This window comes from Microtus oregoni, unplaced genomic scaffold (assembly GCF_018167655.1).
Source record: "Microtus oregoni isolate MIOR12 unplaced genomic scaffold, Mior012 000117F_ref0000505, whole genome shotgun sequence".
Lineage (NCBI taxonomy): Eukaryota > Metazoa > Chordata > Mammalia > Rodentia > Cricetidae > Microtus > Microtus oregoni.
Window position 1 is genome coordinate 2,299,678 of NW_024544746.1, and position 21,368 is coordinate 2,321,045.

The 21,368-nt window shown below is 54.3% G+C and overlaps 2 protein-coding genes across 6 annotated transcripts in view; one reads left to right on the forward strand and one right to left on the reverse strand.

Annotated features, from left to right (window-relative positions):
* LOC121444105 (putative sodium-coupled neutral amino acid transporter 10) overlaps window positions 1-15,914 on the forward strand; it is a 56,452-nt gene extending 40,538 nt beyond the window's left edge. For 2 of the 5 annotated variants that reach the window (XM_041645877.1, XM_041645881.1), the window contains 7 exons: window positions 4,075-4,231; window positions 8,977-9,144; window positions 9,328-9,801; window positions 10,365-10,469; window positions 11,493-11,516; window positions 13,844-14,020; window positions 14,443-15,914. In XM_041645877.1, coding sequence (XP_041501811.1) covers window positions 4,075-4,231; window positions 8,977-9,144; window positions 9,328-9,801; window positions 10,365-10,469; window positions 11,493-11,516; window positions 13,844-14,020; window positions 14,443-15,464 — 2,127 coding nt within the window. In that variant the 3' untranslated portion in view covers window positions 15,465-15,914. The remainder of the gene's footprint in view (window positions 1-4,074; window positions 4,232-8,976; window positions 9,145-9,327; window positions 9,802-10,364; window positions 10,470-11,492; window positions 11,517-13,843; window positions 14,021-14,442) is intronic. The other 3 variants (XM_041645878.1, XM_041645880.1, XM_041645879.1) reach the window with 3 other exon arrangements.
* A 4,460-nt stretch (window positions 15,915-20,374) lies between these two features.
* LOC121444131 (NADH dehydrogenase [ubiquinone] 1 alpha subcomplex assembly factor 8) lies at window positions 20,375-21,277 on the reverse strand. Its single transcript, XM_041645920.1, has 3 exons — window positions 21,154-21,277; window positions 20,958-21,068; window positions 20,375-20,596 (listed from the first exon to the last, which is right to left on the reverse strand). The coding sequence occupies exons 1-3, from the start codon at window positions 21,235-21,237 to the stop codon at window positions 20,582-20,584; spliced, it is 210 nt and encodes a 69-aa protein (XP_041501854.1). The 5' UTR covers window positions 21,238-21,277; the 3' UTR covers window positions 20,375-20,581.
* Between the last annotated feature and the right edge of the window lie 91 nt (window positions 21,278-21,368).

Here is a 21,368-nt window from a genome sequence, read left to right on the forward strand (position 1 = left end):
TCTGGCACACCGGATCCTGCTTATCGACCGAGATCCCGCTTCCAAAGCGGCTCTTCCGCTGCAGGAAGCAGTAGCAGAGCGGGAGCTAGCCTGGCTCTGAGGCCATGCCAGTCTCTCCCTGAGCCTGCGGCTGCCTGGGATGGAATCCCCTCCCTGACTTTTCAGTCTTCCTTGTAGCAGCTAGGCTGTTAGCAGACAGGGCTGGAGTCCAGAGGACTTCATCGTACATGGTCGGCAGTGAGGGGTACCGACCCTCAGCCTAGGACGGCTTCAGGAGAATCTGGACCCCTGGCCTCCCACACTGCCCCGGGAAGTTAGTTCCTGCTTGGCCGCGTTCACTAAGGGACACCTTGTGTCTGTGTCAGCGGCACTGAGTGCTGTCTTTGGTACGTTCTGCTCTGGCTGTGGCTCTGGCAGAAGTGTCGCCGGACACCTTGTGTCTGTGTCAGCGGCACTGAGTGCTGTCTTTGGTACGTTCTGCTCTGGCTGTGGCTCTGGCAGAAGTGTCGCCAAGAGCTCCCGTAGGTGTTTGCTGATAGGTGCTGTCACCCTGGGTGAGAAGACAGCCTCTGTCTTTAGCCTTGTTCCCTCGGCTCTCTCAAGCTCTAGAGCTCTCTCTTGGGGTCTCACTGTCAGTGGTGAGGCAGTCCTGGCCAGCAGTTGCCCACAGAGCCAGCAGTTGGCAGCTTTGTGTAACAGGAGGAGGACAAGCCCAGCAAGGGGAGGCTGGAGACCATCAACGGGGCGTGTGTGGTGTCCAGCATGCAGAGCCTGTTTCCCTGGACTCCAGAAACAGTTGATGTGCATCCCGCTGGCTCTGGGCTTACAGGAGCCAGCATCTGCTTTCAGAATGGAGCTGGGGGTATGTTGAGGTGGAGCGGAGTCTGTTTTCTGGGTTCCTTAGATTGTGGTTGGACTATACTGCACAGTGCCCTTTCCTGTACAGCCCCGGGGTAAGTTAACCAGAACTTGCTACTCTCTCACTGTGCCTGTCTGGTCTGAGCTGGCTCGCCAACCTGTGCCCAGGAAGTGGAGGGCAAGTGGGGACTGGGGCTTCTTGTCAGCTCTACTTGGTCGTGGGAACTTTGTACTGTGAACTCGTTTTCCAAGGCAGATCCTAATGGGGATCTTTCATTTTGTTCTCGAGACAGAGTTTCTTCGTGTAGTCCTGGCTGTCCTGGAACTGCTCTGTAGACCAGGCTGGCCTTGAACTCACAGAGATCCCCCTGCCTCTGCCCTACCACACTGGGCCTTTGATGGAGTTTTCCAGGAAGCTGTCTCCCAGCATCTGCAGAGTTAACGTTTCTTATTTCTGGGTGATTTAATTTTCTTCTTTTTGGTTAAGCTCAAAAAGCTGAAGGTTGAAATAAATCATTCAAAGTCACGGAGGAAATGTTTTCTTTCCTCGTCGGTCTCCGTGGAGCTGGTAAATGATAATCCCCATTGAAAACAACCGACATAACATGACCAGCAGGTGCTTTTCTCTTTGGTTCAGAGCATTTAGGAGAGCCTACTTCACTGGGTCCGTAGGGGCAGAGCACCAGGGCCTACCAGAGTCCCCTGGGCTCTGTTCCTGTCAGGGATCTCTGACCCAGGATGCAGCAGCAGTCTGTTGTCTTCCAGCCCACGCTACGCCTCAAGGTCTTGCCTTGCCCACTGCTTGGTGGGAAGTGCATCTGGGGAGACGCGACTTTTCTTGTGGCTTCAGCGAAAAGTCATTTCTGCTGGAAGAAACATGGAATGCATTGAGCTGGGTTAGAAAGTGACCTGGGAGGCTGGCTCTGGTTCCTGCAAGAGTTCGTGCCCATATGGAGAAGGGCTTTCCGGGCCCGTAGACCGTGATGGGAAGGAAGCTTCTCTAGACTCCTTCAGTGGTTGATTTAACTTCCATCCAGGTCCTGGCCTCTGTGTCCAGAGCCTGGTTTCTGTTCCCTGCCGTGGCGGTGCTAGGGGACCGGAGCCTTGAAAACGAGGGTAGCCTCGATACAGGACAGCCCATGGGGGCACAGCCGGGTCATCAGGGCTCTGATGACAGCCTCAGCGCCAGCCACCCTCAGTTGTGCAAGCTTTTGCCACCGGCTCCTTAGGGAGCAGATGCCTGTGGAGGCTGTGGCCGGACCTGTTTTAGTGTGCTGAGATTAGCCATCCCCATAAGCATTGTTCCCTGAGTCTTTCCTTCTTTGTGAGAAGGATTAGGATGCTGAATCTCAGGAAGCGGGGGCTTCACAGAGCTTAAGCAAGGAGTTTAGGGTGTGATGGGGGCCAGGGGCCCTGAACCCAGGTACTGTAGGACATAGTGCTGACTTAAGAGGACACAGGTAAGATAGCATCCCCACATGGTTCCTGACAGAAAGGTCAGGGCTTCCTAAAGAGCCCCACACATCTAGGAGGCACACCAGGCTCTGGCCTGCTGAGGTGTCTGCCTCTACCTCCAGGGGATTAAAGGCGTGCTCCACCACCGCCTGGCTTCTTTGGTGCTGATTTTATTGATTTACTTTAAAGAGTAGGCCAGAGATGGCTCAGTGGTTAGGAATGCCGCTGCTCTTAGAAAAGACCCAGGCTCCATTCCCTGGGGGCTCACGATTGCTTATAACTTGAGTCCAGAGCTACCTGGCACCTTTTGTCTTCTGCAGGTACCAGGCATGCATGTGCCACACACACACACATGTGTAGGCACTCACACATGTATGTACAAATAAATCTTTACAAGTCAGAAGCCATTTTTGAGTTTTGACTCTTAGATATCAAAGCAGGGAACCAGTAAAGGTCCTGACTAGGCATGAGGCCTCCTCGCTATTTCCTCTCACAGAATTGTGGAACCAGGAACCAGTGCCTCTCAGGAATCTTGAGGAGGCCAGGCCAAGTCAGAAATAGCAGCAGCTGCACTGGGGTCATCCCAGATGCCTAGTGGAGAGGGGCTTAGGTGGCGCCTGGGGCATGACGAGGGTCTGCAGTGCGGCAGAATCCATCGATTATAGGCCCGTCAGGAGGAAAAGGCCCTAGGAAAGCGAGCAACATGATCACCCCACCTCGGGTGAGAGGTGAAGTTGTCTTAGTGTTTGGTCCGGTAGGGTACCCCCCTCGCCAGCTCACGTGTCCAGCTGTTATTGTCACTGCTGTGGGTAACATGATGGCTGGATGTGCAGTCTGTGTAACCCAGATTCCCTGCACAGCGCTGTGCAGTTTGACGCCAGCCTGGAGTGTGTAGCAAACCCTGTGTCAGGAAAATGAAAAGAGAGCCCCACTCCTCTAGGAAGCTTCAGCCTCCCCAGCTTCCAGCTGGGTCCAGGGACTGTCCTGACTCCCTGTCTTGGGGGTCTCTGGTCCAGGGACTGTCCTGACTCCCTGTCTTGGGGTCTGTGGTCCAGGGACTGTCCTAACTTCCTGTCTTGGGGTCTCTGGTCCAGGGACTGTCCTGACTCCCTGTCTTGGGGGGTCTCTGGTCCAGGGACTGTTCTGACTCCCTGTCTTGGGGTCTCTGGTCCAGGGACTGTCCTAACTTCCTGTCTTGGGGTCTGTGGTCCAGGGACTGTCCTGACTCCCTGTCTTGGGGTCTGTGGTCCAGGGACTGTTCTGACTCCCTGTCTTGGGGTCTCTGGTCCAGGGACTGTTCTGACTCCCTGTCTTGGGGTCTCTGGTCCAGGGACTGTCCTGACTCCCTGTCTTGGGGGTCTCTGGTCCAGGGACTGTCCTGACTCCCTGTCTTGGGGGTCTCTGGTCCAGGGACTGTCCTGACTCCCTGTCTTGGGGTCTGTGGTCCAGGGACTGTCCTAACTTCCTGTCTTGGGGGGTCTCTGGTCCAGGGACTGTTCTGACTCCTGTCTTGGGGTCTCTGGTCCAGGGGCTGTTCTGACTCCTGTCTTGGGGTCTCTGGTCCAGGGGCTGTTCTGACTCCCTGTCTTGGGGTCTGTGGTCCAGGGACTGTTCTGACTCCCTGTCTTGGGGTCTGTGGTCCAGGGACTGTTCTGACTCCCTGTCTTGGGGTCTGTGGTCCAGGGACTGTTCTGACTCCCTGTCTTGGGGTTTCTGGTCCAGGGACTGTCCTGACTCCCTGTCTTGGGGTTTCTGGTCCAGGTTGTGCTCTGGGTCGGCCTGGGCGTCCTGGTGGTCAGCACACTCACTACCCTGTCTGTGAGCGAAGAAACCCCTCTGGACCTGACCCAACAAGCCCAAAGTGGCCAGCGAGGAGATGCCGAGGGCGGGGTGAAAGTGGACGCGGCCCGGCTGTCAGGTACACACACAGGCCCCACCCATGTCCCCTGAACTTGTCTCTGTGTGTATCCACGGCATGAACTCAGGATGGGGGTAGGTGGTGCTTTCCAAGAATCCCCTTAGTTTCTCTTCGAGGATTTTGCTTTCCCTGTTGGTGACCTCTGTGCTGTGAGTGATGGAGCTAGTGGGAGGTTCTAGCCTTGGGCCCCACTAATTCCATTCCATGAGGGTTTGCTCTCGACACGGGAGCTGGCCAGTGTGCTGCCACCTCTGTGCAGGTGACATGGGGATGGCCCAGAGCCAGCTTGGGTTCAGATCTCCGCACCTGGTCATCATGGACACTAAAAGGTATGTAGATTTACGAGTGTTACCCACATTTTTTTTTTTGAGGCTGTAAGTTTGAGCCAGTGTTGCCCTTGACAGGACCAGCTAGTAGTATATCTCAGCTTCTTTGCTGTTTCATGATTTACAGTCTTGGCAGAATCACGAGTTCATCACACGGTGGCAGGCTACCTCAGCACGAGTCTTGGTGAGGCTCCATCACCCCCATCTGTGGCCACTGGGGTATAGAATGTATACTTCAGAGTGTCACTTTCTGTGTGTCTGTTTGGGGTGCCCCCAGGCCTTTCTAGGTAACACAGGGCCAGCATTAGCCATTGGGCTGAGCCCCCTGCCTGCCTAGTGGCTGTGAGTGGCAGTAGCTCTGGGCATTGCGGTGGCTATTGCCTTGGGTAACAGTAATCTTGGGCTTCTGTCTCTGGCAGTGGTGGGTGTCATACATTAGACTAAAGGTCAGTGAGGTTTGGGTCCAGATTTATGGAACACCTGTCTAGTTCTGGCTCTTGGGAGGCATGGGTAGAGAAAGATCCATCCTTCCTGGCAAAGTTGAGGCTGTTGTATGGGTGCTGGTTAGTCGTATGTCCTGAAGACAGTGCCTGTAGTGTGCAGAAGAGAAGGTCCTGTTGAGTCCTCTGACAATGTGATGCACTTGCTGGATGCTCCTGAGATCCTCGGATTTCTGTCCTCTCTGCCGTCGCCTTATTGGCTGCCCAAGGCGCTCTCCTGGGCTACCCTCTTCGTGCAGCCCTGGACTGGGAAGTAGCTGTGAATGCTCTCTCTGTCTTCTTGGATTGGCAAAGGCAGAGAAGAGTCCTCCTGTCCCAGATCCCGTGAATCAAGAGGCAAAGAAACACACAAGGTCACTGAAGGACCCCGGTGGACAGCTGGGATTCTCAGAGGTTGAAGACGGAATGCTGAGAAGCTACACGGTGTGGCAGTGGGTTTGGTAATCTGGACTGGGAGGAAGTCTGCTTGAGGAAGGAGGTGCGTGTGCATGCCCTCCCTGGCTAATGGACGTGTGCTTCTGGAAGAGCCGACCTGATGTCACCGTGCATGCCACCGGGCAGAGAACAGGTGCTGGCATGGGAACAGCAACATGAGAGGAAGAGGTGTGTGGTGGTGAGGGTAGCGTCCTGAAGAGCCAAGGTGCCCCACTGGGGTGGTGGAGAGTTTCTCTTCAGTCCACACCCAGACTCCTGTGGCTGCCGCGCCGTGCAGCAGCTGTGTCCCATCTCCACAGCACACATGGGCCGCTGCTCACCTGTGCTCTCCAAGGCCACATCTGGTTTCCATTTCTTCACAAGGCTATAACAACACACGCGGCTCCTCTCAGAACCACACGCCGTCTGTTTTTAGCTAGCTCTGTTTTCTAGCCACCCAGCCTCTCCACTGAGGGCGTGCCTCATTTGGCAGGGCTAGGGCTGGGGCTTCTCTGGCTCTCCTGTCAGCTGCACCATCGTGTTTACTGGTCTCTTTGATGTTATGGGGTCACAGTCTGCTTGCTCTGGTGAGAGAGAGCCCAGCATGTGCTGTGCCTGTGCTGTCCCCTCTCAGGGCACACGTGACCATCAGGTGCAGCCTGGGGCCTTTGGTGAGCCTGGGCTGAGCCCATCTGAAAGCTCGAGGAGACAATTATCCATTTAAAAAGTCTAATTAGGGCATTTGTCTCTGTGCCTGACGATTCCCTAGACGGTCCTGGGATGGATTTGGATTTTGTGGCGCCCCAGCTCCTTCTCTGGGTGCCACTGCATCCTGTTGTCCCCTTTCTTGCCCACCCACCCACCGTGTGTACCGTGGGGCAGCAACACCCAGGTCTGCACCCCAGTTCCCTTTCTCCCCAGCATGGGAGCAGCACTGGTTAGCCGAAAGTAGAAGTTAGGGGGACATGCTGTGCAAGCATGGGGTGACTTCAGGAGTCCTCCAGTGGGTAGACCTTTCCTCTGTCTTCTTGCTATCATTCCCTTTCTGGGACCTTCCATGCTTTCTGTGTTTGCCTGCCTTGGCAACTCTTTGATAGTGTCTGGGAGAGTCCTGTTGCTATGGTCTCTCCTTGGCTGACCCCTTGACGGGCTCCTGTCACCTCTGCCTTGTGCCTTGATGAGGTTTTAAAAGTTCTTTGTGTCATGTGACCCTTGCTCTTACTCTATTCTTGTTCCCTTTTCTGCTGGTGTGCCAGGAGATAGCAGTGGGCTCCTTCCACTGACTTCCCCTGAGGCGATGGTACTCACAGGACCTGCCAGATTAGAAGGGTTCCCATGGGCAGCTGCTGGCCTGGTCAGATCCAAGTGCACTGAGACCGTGGCGCTGCCCGAGAGGTGCCTCACTGGCTCCCCTGCCACCCACCACCCACGCCAGTTTGAGGAAGAGCCAAGAGTGAAGAACAAGGGAGGCTTCCTTGCTGATGCCAGGGCTCCACAGTGCTGGTCCCAGCCATCAACCCAGCCCTTCAGCTCCAGGAGCTTATGGTGTGAACATATTTGGAAAGGTGAGGTATGGAACTATCCAGCTAAGCCCGGAAGTCAGACCTCAGCAAGTGACATTTTCTCACTGAAGTCTGAAGAACAAAGCAGCAGCTTCCCAGAGAAGTCTGGCTTTCAGAAAAGTGTTGGGCCATTTCTCTTGCTTCTTCAAGAACCCTGGATTGCTGAGCCCGTAAAGGTGGGGCTGTTCTTGCACATCCATGAGACACAGTGTTTTAGCATCTGGTTGGTCACAGTCTCTGTCAGTCCAGTTCCTGTCCTAGAATACGGATGGGTGTGGTTCCTGCAAGGCCTCCCAGAGGAGCTTCATTCAGGGCAGCTCCATGCCTGCATGGCCACTCATACCCTGTGCTGCTACGTGGTGCTTCCCCGGGGCTCCACACAATGAGCTGCTGGCTGCCCCTCACCTGAAGATGAAAAAGACACCATTCAGAATAGACTGTGCTTTGGTCAGGGGAGCGTCTGTCTCCTCTCCCTCCTGATTGATAGGTGCAGGGAGTTACTGCATGATAAAGACTGGTGTGCTCCATCTGCCTGCACCGCTGGGCAGTGCAGGGGAGCCCAGGCTGTGCCCCAGAACAAGTGAGTTCCTTGCCTATTACGTAAGGTGCTGCTTGCCAGGTGGTGGTGTGGCACACACCTTCAATCCCAGCATTTGGAAGGCTGGGCAGGTGGATCTCTGGGTTGGAGGCCAGCCTGGTCTACAGAGCGAGTTCTAAGACAGTTAGGGCTACACAGAGAAACTCTGTCTTGATAAACCAAAAATGAATAACAAAAACCCAGAATCATCTCTTCTCAGAGGCCCAAAACAATCTCTGTGCCTCTTAGACTCCATGCTGGAAAGGCAAAGTGTCCTAGGGCCAGGAATCCAAGGGATTCTTTTGTGGGGGTGCAGGGGGTTCACATGATGGCCCCTCAGAGTAGCGGATGTGGTAGGATCACCTCCCTTGGAGGAGGACAATGAGGAAAGCTGTCCTGGTGTAACTGGCTCTGTGTGGCCGGACTGACAGAGCTGGGGGATGCAGAACCATAGAACTGCATGCAGATGCTGTTGGGAGCTGGGTGTGCTAAACAGCGCATGTTCCTTTTTGGTTGTTTTTCAAGACAGGGTTACTCTGTGTAGCCTTGGCTGTCCTATAACTCACTCTGTAGTCCAGGCTGGTCTTGAACTCACAGAGATCCACTTGCCTCTGCCTCTCAATTGCTGGGATTAAAGGTATGCACCACCACTGCCATCTTGTTTTGTTGTTATTGTTTTGAGATAGGATCTCAGGTAACCCAGGCTGGCCTCAAACTCTCTGTAGCTGAGGATGACCTTGAATCTATAATGTTCACCGAGTTTATGCCGTGCTGGGATTGACTGGGGTCTGTGCATGCTACCAGCTGAACTAGATCCCCAGCTCTCAAAACTAGTCTTCTCAACGAAACGGCTTCTCCAGTCCTGTGACTACTGCTCCTGGTGGGGCGTGAGTTCATGCATTTGTGGGCATGGGAAGGGCGGCTTTGACAGCCTCTCCTTTTGTTCTCACCCTGGGGTGTGAATTTCCTCACCAACAGCAAGAGGTTGACAGGCCTGCCCAACCATAGCCAGTGTCCTCTTTTCCTTAAAGGCCTCAGTCTAGGCCTTAGGGCAGGCAGTTGGTGCCTGCTGGGAGACCCTAGGGACATTGCCTGGCTGTGTGCTCATGCTGCCACCTGGTGGTTGTGGACACGTATTACATAGAGTGGCCATCTGCCTATAGATAGAAGTTGAATTTTGACCTTTTTTTTTTTTTTTTTTACTATGAATGAAAAAATATTTTCTTTGCTGCTTAGCTGATAATAATGACCGAAGAGGAAGAAACCCACCTCCACTCTGCCATTTGGCTTTGATATGTGGTCCTGATCTTAGGAGAACCACCCAGTCTGTTCTGGCTGCTGGCGGCTCACTGTGCTTTGCTTGCAGTCCAGGATCCGGTTGTCGTGGTCGCTGAAGAGAAGCCAAAGCCGCCCGAGGACAAAGAGGACAAAGAGGTACTGGAGCAGGCCCAGATTAAGGGTCCCGTGGACGTGCCTGCAGGGGAGGCCCATAAGGAGAAGCAGGAAGCTGCACAGCTGGATCGGCCTGGCCAAGGTGAGTGACTAAAGCATTAGCCGCCCTGACAGAGAAAGGCTTCAGCAGCCTCGCGAGAGGCCTGGACTACCGCTGCTGCTCCTCTTGTAAAGTTGATGTTCCAGGTTTGCCAGTCCTCAGAGCTGTGGAGGTGAAGTGGGGTCTCTCTCCAGTATGACTCCAGCCTGTCCTGTGTCCTTCCAGGTATTGCTGTCCCTGTGGGCGAGGCCCACCGCCATGAGCCTCCCATCCCTCATGACAAGGTGGTGGTGGATGAAGGGCAAGACCAAGAAGGGCCAGAGGAGAAAAAGCCACCTCCCAAGCTCACAGATGAAGGGGACCCCGGGGCCAGGGGCCAGGTGGCACCACCTCCACCTGGGTCAGAGAGGGAGGAGCAGGAGCCTGAGAGGGCAGAGGAAGGGAAGAGACTAGAGCAAGCCCCGGCAGTGGTGGAAGCCGAGCATCCCCAAAAGGTTCCAGAAGCAAATGGTCAGCCACCTGTCCAGCCCAGGAAGGAAGATTCCAGACCAGACACTAGGGATCTGCATCCAGTGCCCCAGTCCAGGCTCTCTGTGGAACAGAATGCTGTGGTGGCAGGTGAGGGCGGTGAAGAGGCTGCCCAGAAGGCTGAAGGGGTCCAAGAGAAGCCCGCAGAGAGCGACACCGAGAGCAACCTTGGTGAGTGTCTGCCTCTCTGGGGGGAGGGGGGGGGCAGCTCCTGTGGTTGCTGCCGCAGGAACCGGTTAGTCCCGGTTAGTCCCTCTCAGTCCTCAGTCCAGGCTCTCTCATTCACAAGATTAGCATGTGAATGTCACAGCCCCTTCAGCAGCTGGTGGAGTGGAGAAGAGCCTGGTGCCTTGACAGCTCCTGTAATATCTGTCACGCGGTTGTTTGCCAGACCACTAAATGTCAGGTGCCATGCTGTTCTCGCGTGTCTGGGCGCACACGGGGGACAGTGCAGGAACGCTTGACAGGTAACACATTGTTAAGTGCCCGTCTAAGAGCTGGTTAGGACGGTGCTTGCATTTTAATTGGCTTAGGTGGTTAACATTGGCTCGCTGCCATCAGCCTGTGAGATTGTTAAATATTTTTTTATTACTTTCCTGGTAATCATCAGGTTGAATATAAACTGTGTTGGGGGGGCTAGCTATGGAGTCGTTTTCGGAAACATCTGCCAGCCCCTCACCCCACCCCTGACTTTTTGACTTTTCAACAAACCAGCTGAGTCTCCCTGTGTGCAGGTGGGAAGGCGGACCTCCCTGCACAAAGGCCAGAGGCTGCAGAGGAGAGGGAGCAGAAAGAGGCTGAGCAACCAGGTGGAGACCAGGCGGGGAGCAAGCTAGAAGGTGAGTCTGCACCGCCCCTCGGAAGGAGCCCCAGAGTCCAGAGTGAGGTTGGGTGGGGTGGCGCTCCTGGATCTCTCCTACTCCATGGTTTCTGTCCCTTGGTTTCTATGCTAAGGACGCACGCCAGTGAACCCTGCTATTTCCTGCCAGTGGCTTTCCTCCACACCTGTTGGGACTATTTTTATCTCCCCATTTTCCCTTTAAAGAAAAGTGTCACATAGTTACATGGCTTCTAATCTCCATTTTCACTCCATCTTAAAGCACGTGTGCTGCTGTTTACCCCACTCGTGTGTAAAGACAGCACCGGGTGTGAAGGCTCATCTGAAAGCTGTGCCTTAGGTGGGGCTGGCGTGGCGTTGGTGGTCAGCAGCATGGCCTGAGTCCTTGCCACACCTGAAGCGAAGGCCTGCCCTGGCACACGGAGTTTGCTATGGCTGACTTGCCCTGAGTTCACGGACTTCATGTCCATTTTGAATCTTTATGGTTGATCCTATAGTATTTTATGTATGGGGAAGGTGGTGGTCATGCCCAGAAGCCCTGCAGTGACCACCTGTCCAGTTGTTTTCACAAAGCCCACCTGAAGTCTCACCCCTGGTCTGTTGTAAGGAGCAGGCAGTGGACTGCTTGGCTCTCCTGGATCGAACTCCCAGGACTACCCAGGCCGTCTCTGATCCGGGCCTTCCTTACGTGTTCATGGTTCACCTCGCAGTGGTGTGAAAAGATCCAGGGTTTGCTTCTCACTCAGCCCTGAAGGTCAGACTTGAGCGGCTGCTCCAGGCTGATGTCTCAGTGAAGCCTGGAAGATGGAGCTTCTGGTTCCTTTTGCCTGGCTGCAGCTCCCAGATTGCTTGGGAAACTCCCCATGCTTGCTGTTTTCCTCTCTGGTTTTAGTCCGACTATATTTGCTGGTTCCAGTTCTGTAATCTGTCACTTGAACATGTTTGATTCTCTGTTTTTTTCTTTCTGACTTTTCATTATTCCCTATTGTGCCTCTCTTTCATATGCTCTCAATGGGACGGACAGCTGAGATTAAAAAGCTAGTAGCAGGTATGGCTCAGGACTGTGTTGTAAAGAAGCATGTGTGTGGAGGCTCTGACAGTGTGGGGACGGCACCTGGGTGGCATCCTACACCTGTGAGGGCCCTGCGTGAATGTGTGTCCGGCCCAAGGAGCAGCACCCCTCTAGATGCAGCATACCCCTCCGGGTGCAGTGCCCCCCTCCGGGTGCAGCACAACCCTCCAGGTGCAGCGTGCCCTTCCAGGTGCAGCACAGCCCTCCAGGTACAGTGCACCCCCAGGTGGCGTCGCTGACACTCCAGCTCCCTCTTCCTTTCAACTTCAGTTCTTCTCAGCCTGTGGCCCCAGAGGACAGCTGAGTGGCGAGACAGGGTGGGCTGCATGTACCTGCTGATGCCGTGTGTGGCTTGCACCCATAAATCCCACTGTGTCTGGTGTGGGATCTTCATCCCATCTGTGCACCTTGTCCTGGTAGGTTCTGGCTGGGAAAAGCCAGTCACCATGCTGTCTGCATTTGCCACATGGGGCTTCCAGCTGGACATGGCTCCTTCCTTTCTCTGCTAGAACCAACTCGGCTAGTCCACTCAGAGCACTAAGCTCTGGGTTGCTCTTTCAGAACCTTGCTCTTCACGGTGTGGAAGCGCCACCAACACGTGTAGCTTTGTCTCCGTACAACTGCTGGTTATATGATCATGGAGTCTGGTGCCGTGTAGCCTGTTGGAGAGACGCTTTGAGCTTTCTATGGGAAGGGAGAAAAAGGAGCCCTGTGTTATGAGGCCTTTCCTTCCCAAGCCAGTGTCTGAATCTAAGGTCTGTTCTCTTTGTGGTGGGCCCCAGGATCCTCTCCGCTGTCCAATTTGTTTTTCTTTCTTTTCTTTTCTTTTTTTTTTTTCCTGAGGTTTCTCTGTAGCTCTGGAGCCTGTCCTGGAACTAGCTCTTGTAGACCAGGCTGGTCTCAAACTCACAGAGATCCACTTGCCTCTGCCTCCTGAGTGCTGGGATCAAAGGCCTATGCCACCACTACCTGGCCTCCAACTTGTCTTTCTTTCCTTGTATTGGCCACTGAGGGGTTTGAGGAGACCTAGGGTGTTCATGGGAGTTTATCACTGCCCCTGGATGTCACTAACCATGACCTGCTTCAGAGAGTTAACTTGTGAGTGTGTGCCCTGCGTCTGAGAGCTATATAGCCCTGGCAGGCCTCAGACTCACAGAGATCTGCTTGCCTGTGCTCCTGTCTAGGATTACAGGCAGGCTCCAACCCACCTCTGCACAGCCCACCTCTGCACAGCCCACCTCTGCACAGCCCACCTCTGCACAGCCCACCTCTGCACAACCCACCTCTGCACAGCCCACCTCTGCACAACCCACCTCTGCACAACCCACCTCTGCACAGCCCACCTCTGCACAGCCCACCTCTGCACAGCCCACCTCTGCACAGCCCACCTCTGCACAACCCACCTCTGCACAGCCCACCTCTGCACAGCCCACCTCTGCACAGCCCACCTCTGCACAGCCCACCTCTGCACAGCCCACCTCTGCACAACCCACCTCTGCACAAGACGTCCCTAGGTTCTGACACCCACTCCTTCACCCAGTGTCTTCTCACGATGACTGGTTTAAAACGTGTGACTTGTGGAGCTGACCTGCCCTGGCTGCCTGCTGTGGAGAACTGGCCAGTGCGGAAGTGCTTGTAGGAAAAGACCAGCCAGCTCTGCCGCACTGTAGGAGGCCTCCAAAAGCAGGGATGAGACTGGGCCACACCGCCAGTGTCGCATGGGTGGGACACAGCAAATGTGTCTAGGAAGACCCCCCCCCCCCCCCCCGCTCACCCCCCTTAATAAGATGGCGTTCCCCTCCTTCCTGAGGAACCCCTCCCCCATGTCTGGGCCACAGTGGCAGGTTCTCATGCACCACCTGAAGACTTCCTTTGTTTTTAAGATTCTCCTCATCTTGAAAGAAATCTTAAAATATTAAAACTTTTTAAATAGTTTTTAGGTTTTCTTTTCTCTTGTGCTAGTCCTAGAACAGCTGTGAGGCAGGAGGAGACTGGCCAGCTCGGGGAACCTGTAACTTCCTAGTCCTTTCCCTCTTCAGTTTCGTCAGCCAGCCAGGCGGGGAGCTTGGATCCGCCCGTGCCTCTGCTCTGAGGGTGAGGGTAAAAGCAGGCAGCCCTGTTGCTGAGGAGGCTGTCCTGGAGGCCCACCCTGGCTAGGGCTTCTCCCTCCAGCCTCACTTAACTCTGTGCCTGGTGCCAGTGGGACTGAGGTGATGCAGACAGATGGGCGTGGCGGGGCCATCAGTCCCATGGGTTCTGGCAGTGGTACCGAGAGTGCATCTGACTGCGTGTGTCCCCACCAGAAGCTGGCAGGGCCGAGATGCTGGACCACGCCGTGCTGCTGCAGGTGATCAAAGAGCAGCAGGTACAGCAGAAACGCCTCCTGGACCAGCAGGAAAAGCTGCTGGCTGTGATCGAGGAGCAGCACAAGGAAATCCGCCAGCAGCGACAGGAGGATGAAGAGGACAAGGCTAAGCCTGGTAGGTAGAACCCTGGGGAGCAGACAGCCAGCCAGGCCAGGTCTGGGGCTGGACCTCAGGCTGGGTGGCCAGAAGTGTGGGAGGAGGATTTTGGTTTTGATGAGTGATCCTTTTTATTTATCCATTCATCCATTCATTTACCTATTTAATTTTAGTTTATTTGCATATTTTATTATGGATGTGTGTAGGCTGGAAGAGGATGTCAGATCACCTCGAGGTGGAGTTACAGGCAGTTGTGCGCTGCCTGAGTAGCTGCTGGAATGCAGCTCTGGTCTTCAGCAGTAACAGCGAGCATTCTTCGCTACTGAGCCATCTCTCCAGCTCTTAGTGATTAGCTGCTTGAAAGTTTCTTTTTGGTCAGACCCAGCAGCTTGTGTTCCTCACTCTGGTCAAACTGACACTCACCTTCATTTCATTTGCAGCTGACCTGCAGCCAGAGCCTGGGGTGGACACGCTCAGAGGACAGGAGGAGGAAGCCGGGGACGAGCGTGCTGATGAGACAGTGGAAGGTGGCCCTCCACAGCCTTTGCAGCCTAAGGGTCATCCTGCTCTCCCGCAAGAGATGGGCCAGCAACCCCCGGGGGAAGCTAAGGCAGCGCTGGGCAGAGACCTAGCTGACCTTCCTCCTGGTGGCCCTGACAAAGAGCTGAGAGAAGACCAGAAGGACGCTGCGCTCAAGGTGTCTGGAGCTGTGAGGGAGCTGGTCCCTGGGGACTTGGAGCCAGTGCTCAAGCCAGACTCTGCTGGGGCCCCCAAGAGTCCAGAGAAGCAGCTTGCAGAGGAAGTCGCCAGGCAGCACCAAGATGCCTTTGGTGCAGGTTCCCAAGGAAGGAAGAAAACTGTAAAGGAAGCGCTAGCCGCTGGTGCCGATACTCCCAAAGAGGCTGGGCAGCCCTTGGCAGGGGCAGAGGCTAAGGACTCTCGCACAAAGTCCAGGCACTCAGGACCCACCGTGGTTTCAGCTAAGCCAGCAGACAGAGGCTCTCAGCCCCAGGCCAGGTTTCAGCAAGAACCCCAGGCCATCCCTAACAAAGGTCAGGATTCTCACCCAGAGGTAAGAAGTGAGGTTCCCCGAGGGGTTCACATACCTGCTGAGGGGCAGCAAGGAGGAAAGGGGGATGCCACCATTCAGGAGACAAAGAAGAGGCCAGAGCTAGCTGTGCCGGAGGGTCAGAAGCCAGAGAATGTCAAACCCAACCGAGACCTGAAAGTACAGGCTGACTCTGACCTCCGGAGGAGACGGCGGGATCTTTCCTCTCACCCAGAGCAGGAGCTGGCTCCGAAGGATGGAGTCATCATTAGCTTTAACTCCCTGCCTAACGTACAGGTGAACGACCTCCACAGCGCCCTGGACTCCCAGCTCCGGCAGGCTGCAGGGGCTGCGTTACAGGTGGTACACAGCCGGCAAATCAAACAGTTGCCTGGAGAGCTGGAAGAAGCGTGAGAACCAGGCATCGGACAGTAGCTGGTGCTATCCAGCCACACCTGATTGGAGGCCACTTCTTATGCCCCCAGACATATTACCACACTCTGTGGAACACCTGCACCAAGGCTCTGTCAGGGCACTCACTTGCCCAGGTCGGCCTTGGAAAGGCAGCATCGAGGGTCAGCCTCACCGCTGCACGGTAGCAACGCCTGCCTGTCCCGATTCACCAGCAGCAGCACTGATAGCAGGGCGGGCAGTTACAGCCCGTCACAGCCAGATTCCACTCTGACTTGATGTCCCATATTCTCTTTGGTGTGGGAAGCCTGCCATAGGCGACTCTGTCTCCCCACAGGGAGGCCCAGGATTGGGTATGATTTGGGTTGGGAGGAGGAACAAGGCCCTCCTGGTTTCCTGTCATCTGCATTCTTTGAAATTGATTATGAAACAAAAAATAAAACACCACTAATATCTAGTGAATCAGTTGTTTACCTAAAGGATCCTGGATGGCACCAAACGGGGCCTCGAGGTCATGGGGTCCCCTCAACTCAGAGGGGTGAGCACAGCCCACAGGCAGCTCAGTCTTCTGTGTCATGCTGATCCCTGCTGTAGGGAGGAGGTTGAACAGTGATACACTCACCACCAGGACAGGAGGAGGTTGAACAGTGATACACTCACCACCAGGACAGGAGGAGGTTGAACAGTGATACACTCACCACCAGGACAAGGAGGTAGAACAGTGATACACTCACCACCAGGACAAGGAGGTTGAACAGTGATACACTCACCACCAGGACAAGGAGGTTGAACAGTGATACACTCACCACCAGGACAAGGAGGTTGAACAGTGACACACTCACCACCAGGACAGGAGGAGGTTGAACAGTGACACACTCACCACCAGGACAGGAGGAGGTTGAACAGTGATACACTCACCACCAGGACAGGAGGAGGTTGAACAGTGACACACTCACCACCAGGACAGGAGGAGGTTGAACAGTGATACACTCACCACCAGGACAGGAGGAGGTTGAACAGTGACACACTCACCACCAGGACAGGAGGAGGTTGAACAGTGATACACTCACCACCAGGACAGGAGGAGGTTGAACAGTGATACACTCACCACCAGGACAAGGAGGTTGAACAGTGATACACTCACCACCAGGACAAGGAGGTTGAACAGTGATACACTCACCATCAGGACAAGGAGGTTGAACAGTGATACACTCACCACCAGGACAAGGAGGTTGAACAGTGATACACTCACCACCAGGACAGGAGGAGGTTGAACAGTGACACACTCACCACCAGGACGAGCCTTGGGATGCCGCATGCATCTGTGTGGCCTCAGACTCAGGATAGAGCTGTTAGGGTGGAACACATGATGGTGTTGTCTTTGAGCAGAGACAATGTTTTGTTTTGTCAACCCCTCGCCCAGTAAGAGATTGAGGGACAAGAATCTGGTTTGTCCCCAAGCCCTGCCATGAAGGGCTTGGAAGGCCCCGGAGTCTCAATGGTGAGCCAGGCCCACTGTGTGCTCTCTCTGCAGGAATCTCTTGGGATATATATATATATTTTTTTTAATTATTTATTTATTATGTATACAGTGTGTTTGCCTGGGTGTATTCTTGTATACCAGAAGAGGGCACCAGAACTCATTGCAGATGGTTGTGAGCCACCATGTGGTTGCTGGGAATTGAACTCAGGACCTCTGGAAGAGTAGTCAGTGCTCTTAACCTCTGAGCCATCTCTCCAGCCCATCTCTTGGGATATATTTTATTACATTTTTTTAATTTAGATTTTTTTTTATGTGTATGAGTGTTTTGTTCACCTATATCTGCATCAGATACATGCGGTGCCCTTGGAGGTCTGAAGCAGGAGCTACGAACGCTCTGAGCTGCTGGGAATCAAACCTGGACCCTCTGTGAGAACAGTGCCCTCAGACACTTCTCTCTCAAGATGTCACTGGACAGCTTGAAAACCAGCAGATGGCAGCAGTGGAAGCTTCCAGGGGCCCTCTGCAACTGCACTGGGCGGACTAAGTGTGGCTCACGGAGGGACCCGCCAATGGAAGGCAGGTCTCAGGCTTCCTCGCGGCCTGACTAAACACGCTTCCAGATGAGCGATTATTGGGTGGTTAGATGTCACCTTGTCATCCTCTTGGACTGTTGTAACTCTCGTCCCCTCGCTGGGACTGGGGTTTCACACAGCTTGATTTTCTTGACTATCCCCCTTGACACGGGTTCTTCCTGGTCTGCATCTGCTGTAGAGCAGACGGCGCTGCCCCTGCCCCATCTCTGCCTCCTAGCTGCCCCCCTAGCCCTTGTCCAACAGCCTTCAGATGAGAATACTTCCTCCAGAAGGCACAGACCGGCGGGTGGGGGCTTACTGCTGAACTGCAGAAGTGCTGAAGGAGACAGCACCTCCATCTGGGTCCTGTAAGGCTGGGGCACCAGGAAGCCACCTGCCAGTGCAGTCTTTGGTATTGGGTCACCTGGCGTAGGCTACTGCGATGTGGTGCCTACCCGTGATGGTTCTGCTATAGAACAGGTACTCTTCGTTGCCGTGCTACAGGCCAGGGATGCTTCTGTTCCCGGGGCAACAGCAGGACAGGAACATAGAGGAGCTAAAGTTCTCAGCAACAACAGACGTGGCTGTGCACACCTTTAATCCTAGCACTCCAGGAGGCGGGCAGATCTCTGAGTTCAAGGCCACCCTGGTCTACAGAGTGAGTTCCAGAAAAACAACAAAAAGGAACAAGAGATCTCATCTGAGGCCAAGACATCTGCTGTGGTTCAGTGTGGCCCCTCTAAAGCTCGGGGCTTCCAAGTAAGTATACCAGGAGGCTTTAAGAGCTTAGGATACAAAGGTACATCCTCTCTGAGGCATCTTTTTTACTGCGTTCCTCGGTCCCCTGAACATTGAGCAGGAGGGCCTCACCTTTAGCCTCCGGGCTTCCAGGCTGCGAGGAATGCACCGCATTCTTTGTAAACCCCTAGTTCAGGGTTCTACTCACAGCCTAGTGGACAGGAATTGGGGATCAGGCACAACCTTCAAGAGCATGCCTGCAGTGACCTACTTCCTGAAATTTCTAGAACCTCCCAAAATAGAACCACTAGCTGGGGACTAAGAATTGGGTTTGGGTGTGTACAGGAATGTAATATTCAAATGATGATGGAGTGGAGGCCGGGCTGCGGAGTTTGTGGGCCTGGACTGTGCTGGGCCGGGAATGGCAGTGGATGTCTACCTGCCACTTCAGAGGGGAGGATGAAGAGACAGCAAGAGAGAACAGTTTGCCAGACAAGCTTGAGGGGACCTGAGCTCAGTGGGGCCGAGTTGGAAGACTTGAGAAAGGAGCTATACTCTGAGCTGTCACGAGGACTTCAGGATGCTGTGGAAGGCTGGGAAGTCTCAACAGTGGGGAAGAGAACTCTGAGTAGGTGGTGCTTCTATGGTGGGCAACCTTGTATCCCTGGGCAACCGTCCAGTCACACCATCAGGTCCCTTGAGAACAGACACCACTGTCCATTGAGACAGAAACTAATTGACCTGGCTGTCTGCAATAGCCAAGAAGTCATGTCTGGAGGTGGACTCAAGAGTATCTATCACACAGTTTCCTAGAGGCTGAAGAGATGGCTCAGTTGTTGCTCTTAGAGAAGACCCAGGTTCGATTTCCATCATCCATGTGGCAGCTCATAACTACCTCTAACTCCAGTTCCAGGGAATCCAACATCTTGTTTGTGCCCTCCTCCCCCAGCCACCAAACACACACACAGTGCACACACATACATCTAAAATACCCATAAGCGTTAAATACATTTCAAACTAGAAAATCTGGCTTTTCTCAGCCTGCTAAGCCAGGCCAGTTCCAGAGTAGCAGTTGGATGCCGCAGGGAGGCCGATTTTGGCGTAAAGTGTAGGGCACGCCGGCCTCTGGCCCCATTCCCAGAACCCAGGCTCTCAGACAGGTGCAAACTGGTTCAAGGACAGCAGCACAATCTCCACACCGAGAAGTGGGACCGAGCACTTCCCATGCTTCCCAGCAGGTGGCACTCGTGCCCGCGGAATCCCTTGTTGCGCTCTGCTTTTTTGTTGTTTACAGGGTTTCTCTAGCTTTGGAGCCTGTCCTGGAACTCCCTCTGTAGACCAGGCTGTCCTGGAACTCCCTCTGTAGACCAGGCTGGCCTTGAACTCAGAGATCCGCCTGCCTCTGCCTCCCAGGTGCTGGGATTAAAGGTGTGTTTACACTTTGAATTTTTAAACTTACTATATGAAGAGGGGAAGAAGGAAAGCCAGGAGCCATCCCCCAGGACAGGCTGCAGGGATGGCTGTCCCCGCCCTGCAAGTCCGAAGCAGAACCTCCTTGTTTTTCGCCCAGAAAAGCCTCTGCCCAATTCCTGGACCGCCATCTGAACGGCACTTGTCACACTGGGCTCGCTCCCCTTGTGTGGTTGCTGAGGCATCTTCGGGAAGTTGGATCCAGGACCTGGTATGCTAGGCTGAGAATAAATACTTTTGATGAGAGAACGGTTGGATTTTTTTAAAAAAGATTTATTTAATCTTATGTTTTGCCGGCATTCATGTCTGGACCATGGGTGTGCCTGGTGCCTGCAGAGGCAAGAAGAGGGTGTTGGATGCCCTGGAACTGGAGTTAAGAGATGGTTGTGAGCTGCCATGTAGGTGCTGGCAACTGAACCTGGGTCCTCTAAGAAAGCAATGAATTTTGACTTAACTGTTGAGCCATTTCTCTGGCCCTTGGTGAGAACAGTTCTAAGTGGGATCCTTTGGCAGAGTTCTATGATCCAGATATGCCACCTGCTTTTTTTGTGTGTGTGGGGGGGAGAGGGGCAGGTGTGCTGAGGATACATTGTTCTTGGGAGAAACCAGTTCCGTACACCATGCTCTGTGTATAAAAACATGAAACTGTGCCGAATTAAATAATCTTCATTGCTGTTTCTGTTACATCTTAATCGAAATCAGATCGATAAACAAACCCTGCCCTGCCCAAGGTTCAAGCCTAGAAGAAACATAAACACCAGGACCGCCTCCAGCCACACCTTCTTTCAGTCCCCAAAGCTCTCCGTGTGTCATCAGTACAAGGCGCCTGTGCCCACAGCCCTTCCTAGGTGCCTCCATCAGGTCTTCTTGGCCTGAAAGAGAAAGGGTTAATGTCCAAGTTAGCTATGGTTTAAAAGCCCCGACCACATCAAATACTGCAGTCTCCAAACACCTTAAAGAGCTGAGGTGCTGGTGTGTACGTGGGGCACCTGAGCTCACCTAAAAGATGAAAGCCTGGACCCTGTGACTGAGTGGACGTTCTACTGGGTGCTGTTTCTGCATTAGCCGCCCTCGGTAACACTCGTGGCGCTCCGGGAGGCGGCCAGCATTAGTGTCGTTCTAGGAACCTATCCTAGAATGAGGACCTAAGACTTCTGCAGTCCAAGTCCCCATTATCGGGCGGCACCCACCAAACATCGGAAAGGGAAAACCAAACGGGTCGCGCCCACCTACCGCGGCGGCAAAGCAGCTCCTCAGGGCCTCGAACTCGCGCGCGCACAGATCCTTCCTCAGGCGGCCTCCGGGGGCGGTGGAGGCCTGCACGCACCTGCCGTACGCCGAAGCCTAAGGGAAGACCCGACGGTAGTGCGGCCTCCCCAGGGCCACCATCCTCCCCACCTCCGGCTATCCGGCTCAGCCTGCTGCTTACCTCGGCCCCGCAGGCCGCCAGATGCTCCGGGAAGGCTCGGAGGCGGCTCCGCACGCGCCCCCAAACGGCTCCGTTGGCGGACATGAGCGATTTTCCCAGGCTCCTGTGGACGCCGCCATATTGGCTCCCGCCTCTTCCGGCGTCGAATCGGCAAACATCCGGCCCCTCCGCCCATACTGTTTTATGATTGGTCAGAGTCGCTGGCCTGTTCTTTA